The sequence below is a fragment of the Littorina saxatilis genome, linkage group LG4 (genome assembly GCF_037325665.1).
Source record: "Littorina saxatilis isolate snail1 linkage group LG4, US_GU_Lsax_2.0, whole genome shotgun sequence".
Taxonomy (NCBI): Eukaryota; Metazoa; Mollusca; class Gastropoda; order Littorinimorpha; family Littorinidae; genus Littorina; species Littorina saxatilis.
Genome location: NC_090248.1, coordinates 44255788 through 44265095, shown reverse-complemented (window position 1 = coordinate 44265095; position 9308 = coordinate 44255788). Strand labels below are relative to the sequence as shown.

Sequence of the window (9308 nt, the reverse complement as noted above, 5' to 3'; positions counted from 1 at the left end):
GTGTCAAGGCAACAAGTCAGTCAAGCACAAATACTTGCTCTAAATCTATTATTGACATACACGTATTATTAGCATGATGGTTATTTCTGTAAAGAAAGTTACAACACATCTTTTCTCTCTGTTTATGTCTCTCTCTCTCTCTCTTTTTCTATCTCTCTCTCTCTCTCTTTCTCTCCCTCTTATTCTCTCCATGTTTTTCTGTGACTATTATTTCTGTAAAGAAAGTTGCAAAGTGGAACCCCCATTTTAATATTTTCCCTCTTCTGAGAGCTTCTTTTTTCACAATTTTGCTTTGTAAAATCTTTAAATGTATCTGCAATTTAAGACCATTTCCCTTTCAAATTGAAGACATACTTTTTTCTTGTTTTTACATTTAAGTTTTGACTAAATGTATTAACATAGTCTGGGAATCCAGACGAGGGTGTATGTGTGTGTTTGTGTGTGTGTGTGTGTATGTGTGCGCGTGTTGAACGATTCCAAGAAAACTACTTAACCGATCTTCATGAAACTTGACATGAGAGTTCTTGGATAGGATATCCCCAGACGTTTTTTTATTTGTTTCAACAAATATCTTTGATGACGTCGTACCCAGTTTTTAGTGAAAATTGAGGCCGCACTGTCACCCCCTTATTTTTCAACCAAATTAATTGAAATTTTGGTCCAGCAATCTTTGACAACGTCCGGACTATGGGATTGCATTTCAGCTTTGAAGCTGAAAAATTAGTTAACTAGTTTGCTCATTAAAGTTGTCATTAAAATCAAATTTTCAGAAACAGATGCAAAAAATTATTGCATTGTATTCTTCATCTTCTCCTGAAATCAAAAATATATAGATATGTTATGTTTACTCTAAAAAAAATTCTGCTCAGAATGAAAGAAAATAGGTTTGGTAAGTTCTATGGACGCATCATATGCTTCGCAGAGACAAGCGTGACCTGCCTCGGTCTTCGGGTATGGTTAGCCGAGAATATCTGAAGGTAGTCTAGGTTTACTGGCTTCTGGTTTTGATCTCTAAAGTTTAATAACGACTGACTAAATGTTTTTATATCGCTTCACACGAATTGTGGTTTTTTTTTAGATGTTGGGAGTTCTTGGAAGGAGGGTTCCACTTTTGTTTAGGATATAATGCCTGTTAGAATATGTAACACGACTTCTGTACAAATCTAGGTTAGTGTTTTTAAGTGTAAGGGACTATATATAGATTAAAGTAAAATTGGAATTTGTTATAGACAGCCAGGATGCATTAATTATTTGTAAACACACACATACATAATACCAATTTTGTTGACAAAAAAAAATAATTGAAGGGATGTACATAACCTGATTAATACTTTTACTCAAAACGGTACTAAATAAAATTGTAAAAATGTTGTTTGCATGTGTTGGTGTACAGACTCAGACTCGGCTTTCCAGTACAGCTCAGTCACACACACAGCAACAGACGGGGAGAGAGAGAGAGAGAGAGAGAGAGAGAGAGAGAGAGAGAGAAAGAGCTAGAGAGTCAATTTAGCGCCAGCAAGGGAGAGAGCAAATCCATTACAGGAGGAAATTAAAGTAACAACTTCTGGGTCCCAAAGCGTAAGTGCACACAGCTGAACAATTGTTGCCCAGCATGGCAGGGCCGGAGTGCAGGACTTGATTTATGAGTTACAACCACTGCCACTATTCATAATGGCCCTCCTTCTTATTGATTAAGCAATTTATCGTCTGGCACTCAATTGGGCCGGGGCCATCTTGATTTCTCCCCTCACGCGAACGGTGGTTGCATCTTGATGTTCTTCCGCTGCCGAATTTTCTAGCACAGTTTGATTCAGAATAAATTCATTTCATGCGTGTTTGTTCAGGAGCCAGGCGATGTCAATGATCGAATCGCATTTATAGGTTGCCCAAGACGGTCAGTGCCTGGTGTTCTGCACGATAGTCCAAATTTGCCTTCGGTTATTACATATTAGAACGTAAGCATAATGTTTATTGTTTTCTTTGAAAAGCTTACAACCTACACTGACAGAGAACTGTCTTGTGAGAAGGCGGATCGATTTACTATTGACGATATTGTTTTCCCAACTTTTGTCGTCTGCTAAAGCGGAAGTTACATTGCTGTTGTAGCAACAGGCTACGAGCTCTCACTGATGTTTTTGCGCCTATATTTTAGAACACTTTAATCGCATTCGAACACACAAACAACTGACCAAAATTAACAATAATGAAGTAAAATGACAAGCGTGAGGTCCAGAACAAACAAGAAAGTGCTGCTCAGAACAAACTTTTAACATTTCGAAAAAACTACTTGGCAGCGTAGATGTGGACTCGAGGGACTTCCTGTGGCGGTGACGCGGTTGGAAAGGTCCCGTTGAGGAATGGAGGGGACCGAGTGTCTCATGAAAACTTTATGCGCTGCAGGCTGACGATCTGATTCCCTTATCACCAGATTAAGTGCGGTAAGTGAGGAACAAATTGTCCATTTCGTGGTGTGATTATCAGGTAGGGAGCTCCGCGCGGGCTGTCATGTTTAATTGATGGCTCTTTCCCACCGTAATGACGGGAGGGCATGGTTGTGCATTTCAGATCAGCTCGCTTGGCGACGCGCTAGCACGAATCCCTGACAGATGATTTGTCGAGCGTGACACTCTGGGGTTGTGTTTGTTTGTTTATGATGAAAGCAATCGCTCTGATGATATAGCCAGGCGGTTTACGATTAGCTTAATACAAGTTTTCATGTGTGTTTTATCGGCTAAACATGAGAACGCGTTTCATGTTTTTACTAAGCAAAGTCAGAAAGCGATCATTCTCACGGAGGGAAGGAGAGTTATTTCAAAGTACAGTTGTACTATAAAAGTCACGCATTGGTGTTGATTATATGTGTTTGTGTTAGTGTGAACTCGTGTGCGTGTGTGTGTAAGAGAGTTACATTGTATTTCAAAGTGATAAAATTTAAAATCATGCTGATGTGTTGAGCGTCTGTGTATGTGTCTGTGTGTGTTTGGAAGCAGGGCCCCTTTTGTTAGCATATGGGGGGATCGAGCCTGAGGGACAAGCACATCCTGTAACAAGCCATGTCCATCATCATTTCTGTTCCCTGACAATCGCAGGTCGACCAACCCTTAAACCAGCATGGAAGGGGAGGAGAGGGAGGGACAGGCACAGGCCCCTGGAGAGGGAGGAGAGGAGGCTTCCAGTGCAGCAGCAGAAACTCAGCCTGCTGCTACCCAGGGCACAGATTCTGATAATGAGCAAAAGATCAAACTTGACGAAGAAAGCCAAGAGAAGCCTGCCAGTCAGAAAGTCGGCTCAGAAGCAGAGGAGGGATCACCGGCGGAAGAAGGGGCGGGGATAAGTGCTCGCAAGACGCCAGACGGGATCGGAAGTTCCCGCCCCCACAGCTCAGCTAGCGGTGCACGAGTCAAGAGCAGTGCCAGTGGGGAGATTGTTTTCGAAGCCAAGAAGAAGAAGTCAAAGCGGGGAGATTCAGCTGCTCCTGATGATGCTTACACGGTTACCTTCACAGTCAGTATCGCCGTAGCAATACCCACAGGTAAGGATTTTGTGTGTGTGGGCTTTGAAAAGCTGAGTCTTTTATTTTGTGTTGATTGAACTGAAGGTGAAGCGTGTGATTCAGAGTGAATTGTGTGTGTATATAACTGATGTGTTGCAATCATGCTAAAGACCAAGAAAGATATATATTGTAGTAGTACACACATATATATATATATATATAGCCTACCGAAGATACTTTTCTAATTGTGTAAACACGTATATATATATATATGCATGTATCATAAATTATGCATATAGGTGTACGCTAATCTGTGTGTTAAGTTTTATTGTATTGATATTGTTCTGGTAATTGTTTCACAGCTGATGCGGTTAACAGTCATGGTATATATGAAAACTTTTGTAGAAAATGTATTTGACATCTCCTGATTTATAGTGTTCCCCGAGATCAGCTACAAATGTTTGACTAACACAGTAACACAGTAGTAAATAGCATTGCTAACACTGTTTTTCTCACCCCCAAATATTTAAATCGGGAATTTATAACAGGAATCAGGAATTGATAGCATCATGACAGCATAAACTTGTCCAGTGAGATGATCACATTTTATATTGAAAATGTTACTGTGCAGTAAATAAGAATTTAAGTCACCTTCTAAATTAACTGTTTAGCTGTTAACATATTATCCTTGATCACAAAATTGAAGAAGAAAACACAACAGGCATTTGATTCAAGTACCGTACTTTCCGGGTCATAAGGCGCGACTTTTTTCCTCGAGTTCGACCCCTGCGTCTTTTATAACGAAGCGCCTAATCCGTGTATGAAATACGAAAAAAATCAAAGAGACCGCTTGAGTACCAGTCAAACAACTTGTGATAATGCATGTTTCAGCTACTAGGTACTGCCCTGCCTTTGATCTGGCCGCACACACAGATTTCCACTCTGTTAAACTCGGTCACTGACCCCGATGCAGGAAGTGTTTCCTCTCTCAGATATGACAGGGGAACCACCTCTCATGGCAAAAACTGGGTCATTGACCCCTGGGAAGAAGGTCGTGTCTTTTAACAAGGCCACCCAGCTATCACAATGCCTTTGATCTGGCCGCACACACAGAGCACACATAGTTTCACTCAGTTAAAGTCGGTCACTGACCGGTCACTGACCCCGATGCAGGAAGTGTTTCCTCTCTCAGATATGACAGGGGAACCACCTCTCATGGCAAAAACTGGGTCATTTTGGTGCGCCCTATCGGCCCCCTGCGTCCAATGGGTGACTGGATTACAATTTTTTTTTAAAAGAAGGGGGTGCGTCTTAGATAACGAAGCGCCTTGTCACCCGGAAAGTACGGTAGATTTCATTGATTGCAACAGGCAAAACCACATCCACTTTTATCAGTCTGATACAAAAATGAAACATCATACCTACCCCATACATTATTCTGGACAGATTAGGGGTCATTGTTAGGACTACTAAAACTGAACACGTTCAATCAGCATGATTTAGATCACAAGGGTCAACCAGGCGCTGACTTTGAGTGATTTGCATAGGGTGCAAAAGTAGAACTACTGTACATGTATTCTCTGCAGCGATATTGCTAAACTGTGTATCGTACCTGAAAGATGCAATATTGACACAACATTTTGCAAGATCATATGACCCCTGGTCAACTACCATTTGTCTCTGCATTGATTTTTCCCCAACAACTGAAAGGTTTGTGGTGAAAGAACTGTCCACCATAATACGTGTACCAATTACCTCTGTCATGCTGGCTGCAGAGTACTCATGTTTCCCAGCCTCATCCATCTCAGTTTGTTTTAGCTTCCTACACAATGTCATGTAGTCATCATTACCCTCATCAATCTCAGTTTTCATCCATCCCCCACCCCCACCCTTCCTCAGCTGCCTGTGCTTCCCCCTTTATTTGAGGTTTCTGATTTTATCCCCAGAAAGCTGATTTCTAAATGCTATTGCTGTATTTAGCAAAAGTTAGATATATTTTGATTTTGACAGGAGAGAGATATCTGTGTATGCTAAGACATTGCAGGAGTTGCTGGCTTATACTAGTATCAGTAACATGTAGTAATGAATTTTTTCATTAGATATCACTAGAAATCAGTGTGGGAAATACTGTTTTAGTTGGTTTACTATAGTTGCTTGTGTCTGCATCTGTCTTTTTGTTTGTCTGTGAGTGATGTATATATCTGTTGAGAAAGATTTGAATTACTTTGAAAAATTAATTCCTTTCCTGTGTAAATTATCTTTCACAGATCGGTCAATCTGTCCTGGTTTTACATTAGGCAGGGATGTTGCCACAAATTCATACCTTAATAGGACAAATGTCCTGAGCTGTTCGGCATCAATTGGACATTTGATTGCTTTCAGAAATTTTAATAGGACATTATAATTGTGTGCAAAACACAAAATTATCATGTGCAAACACACATATCAGTATATGCACCAACATTGTGTGCGTATATTGTGTGTGTTTTATTACATTTGTTTCAAACAGGACACACACAAAAAAGAAACAAACTAAAAAACGACAAAAAACTTCAGCACTATCACAAAAAGAAAATTATCAAATATCGCGCTGTCCGAAGGAATGGAGTTCTTATCGGACCATAACCGCGCTCAGTTGAAAACGATAGGACATCTGACCGCAATGCGGCTATGTGAATTGGACATTTGAGCCTTTTAATCGGTCGATGTTTGACGCCTAACGACATCCCTGATTAGGTAAGAGCATCCTTGAACTTGGACGGATACAGTATAACCTCCCTTTCAAACCCCCCCGACCCCACCCCTTAATTTAAGACTCCCTCCCTTTTAAGACCGTTTTCTCAGATTTTCTATTCGTAACCTCTGTAAATCTACCCCCATTTTAAGAAACCCCCCTATTATAAGACCTGATACCACCAACTTCATTTCCAGAGCTGGACTCCAAGTGTAAAGGCGAACAACAAGAAGATAAGACCTGATTTTGTCAGATTTGTTTAGGTTTTAAAAAAGGGGGGGGGGGGGGGGCGTCCATTAAACCAAAATTCCATGGCCTGACTGCATGCATGCTTCCTGTGTAGAATTGCAATTGTTTTTGCTGAATTACATGTAGTTTCATTATAAGGCCACACCAAAAAAGTTGTATGTTTCTGGTCACCCGACCCCACCTAGTTTTTTCCCGCCGACCCTAGACTTTTTTATTGCATTTGTAAAAAAAAAAAAGCAAAAAGCATCAAAACGAAAGTAACAGACGGCAGACGACACAAGGGGGATAACCCCGCATCCCTTTTGTCTCATTTGTTTTGTAATGTGTTGTCTTTCTCTTTGTATAGTAAGTCCAGTCTCTTTGCGTCACTGTATAGTTATTTTCTACCCTGACCCCTCCTCCCCCCCCCCCCCCCAAAAAAATCCCTACCTACCTACCCTATTTTTTGTAGCCATGTTACCAGAAACATACAACTTTTTTTGGGGGGGCCTAATGATGCTAATTAATGTCCCTGTGCAAAAGAGTCTGACTGCGCGGGAAGCCGTCAGACTGTTGATGGTTGGTATGTGTCCAAGTGAAAAGATACTCCTGTCACATGTTGAACAGATCTGTGGTGGGTTACTTGAATGTGTTTACATGGAAAGAAGACATATTAACTTTTAATGCTCAACTGTTTTGTCAGTCTTTGAAGACAGAGACTCCCCAGGCCACCAAGGTATTTTGTGTTTTTTTTCTGCCCGGCATTTTATTCTTGCCGGTACCGACCCTAAACTGCCTCTCTCACGCCATTTCCTATCCGCTGATTGACACCGCCTTGAGGGACGGTGGAAATCTCCCATCCATCACTGACTATTGTGCTTGCTGTTCATTTAGAGACTTCAAAAACCTCTCCAGTCTTTCTGAGTGCACTCACTTTCTCTATGACTTTTGCTGGAAACTCGTTAGAGGAGGGCCCGTTAGAGGGGGGAGGGGGGGGGGGGGGGGGGGGCTTTATTCGCTTATTTTGAATCTTTTTTCTCTCATACCTTCCCAGACTGGGGGGAGGGACTTTTTTACTTGGCTTGTTTTGAATCTTTTTTCTCTCATAGCTTCACAGGAGAGGGGGGGGGGGGGACTTTGTTGGCTTGTTTTGAATCTTTTTTCTCTCTCATACTCATAGCTTCCCAGCCTGCCTGCCTGGCGCTGTCCTCAGTATTTTGAATATTCATGGCTTGGTGATAGCCCTTGCCTGACGCTTGATTGGCAATTACAGCTGTGTGTCTCTGTGGTAGTGTGCGTAATTTGTCTTGAGACTGGCTTTGAGGAGATTGTCTGTCCGTGCTGCTTAGACTTGTGGTGTGCACAGATTTGTAGAATCTGTATGTATAGTTGTGGTTTAAACTTGGAATTTGTAGCATCTGTATGTATAGTTGTGGTTTAAACTTGGGATTTGTAGCATCTGTATGTATAGTTGTGGTTTAAACTTGGGATTTACAGTTTTGAATGGTTGATTTCTGCTAATGGCATGTGATACGTTTTATATCAATGTTGCAATATAGATGCTTTAGCTTTAATTTCTAACTCTGTATTTTGTTTCTGTGTGCTGTGAGTGTATATCTAGAGTCATTTCTTCTGCATAGTTTCAAATATTGTAGCCATCAAAGTTAGATGAATATATTTTAACACAGTGTTGTTGGGATCTTTATGAATTTGGTAAGATATGATAATAATGTTTGGCAGAGATGTTTTCAGACTTTTTCTTTGCTGTAATAAGGATGCTCTGTACTTTTACTAGTTTTAGTAGCACAGAAAAATGTTCAAAGTAGTGTATTTTGTTTATATAAACTAGCTTTGAAAAGAAGGGGGACATTTTGTTAACCCACAATTATTTTCTCAATACAGAGGATTATGTTTATGCATTCGTGACATCATCAGGTTAAGTATAAATCAGATGCATCGCTGGATTTATCTGGCATAACAAATTGTAACAGCTTCTTTTCATGCTGTTTCCTTTCCTTTTGTCTTGTTTTTGCACCCCAGAAGTTTGTTAAAAGTTGAAGTTTGTTAACTTAATGAGAGCCTGAGTGTAAAACCAATGCCTGCATGTATTTTTGCAAAGTTGACTTCTTCTTCTTCTTGGCGTTCGCAGAGGTTACACAATCAGTCCAGCACTGGTGATAAATGTTGTCGTTTTCTCCAACTCCTGTCGACTGCCGTATAGTTTGGTCTGCAAGGGAGTTGGTGACGGCCACACTTCTTTTCGTTCCTCATCTAGTAAGGGACATCGCTGTAAGATGTGTTCCGCTGTTTGGTCCTCTTGACCGCAGGCACAGGTTGGTGATGGCGCCAGCTTGAACTTTCGGTTCATGTGAGCATTGAGCCTGTTGTGGCCAGTACGCAGCCTGATGAGGTTGACTTGCTGCTCTCTGGACATTGTGTGGTAGTCATCTCTGTTTGTCCTTGGCCTCATCAATGCCTTGATGATTGTCTTCTGCTCACTAAAGCTGACACTGTTTTCAGGTTGGTCTTCCACGGCTCCTTCTTTTGCCAGCTCATCTGCCCTTTCATTTCCTGGTATCCCACAGTGTGCTGGTATCCACTGGAGGACAACTCTTCTGGTTTGTCTGACCATCTGTAATGCTTTGGCCAGCTGTGGGAGTTTGTCGTTCTCTAGGGCCTGAAGGACTGAAAGGGCGTCCGAGAGGAAGACAACTTGGTAGCAAGGGTCTGCGGAGTCCTGAACGAAGGAGGCGGCCTGCATGAGAGCTTCTGCTTCTGCTTTATAGTTTGTGCAGTGTTTGCCAATGGCAACGCTGGATGTAGCTGTATGTCCCCCAGGGAACTGGATGAGAA

The 9308-nt window shown here is 41.5% G+C and overlaps 1 protein-coding gene across 5 annotated transcripts in view; it reads left to right on the top strand.

Moving 5' to 3' along the window:
• The first annotated feature begins 2131 nt into the window (after positions 1-2131).
• LOC138964837 (uncharacterized) overlaps positions 2132-9308 on the top strand; it is a 51009-nt gene continuing 43832 nt past the window's right edge. For 2 of the 5 annotated variants that reach the window (XM_070336883.1, XM_070336881.1), the window contains exons 1-3: positions 2132-2438; positions 3090-3532; positions 8358-8390. In XM_070336883.1, the coding sequence (XP_070192984.1) occupies positions 3112-3532; positions 8358-8390 (454 nt within the window). In that variant the 5' untranslated portion in view covers positions 2132-2438; positions 3090-3111. Of the gene's footprint in view, positions 2439-3089; positions 3533-3855; positions 3877-7158; positions 7192-8357; positions 8391-9308 lie in introns of all 5 variants that reach the window. The other 3 variants (XM_070336882.1, XM_070336884.1, XM_070336885.1) reach the window with 3 other exon arrangements.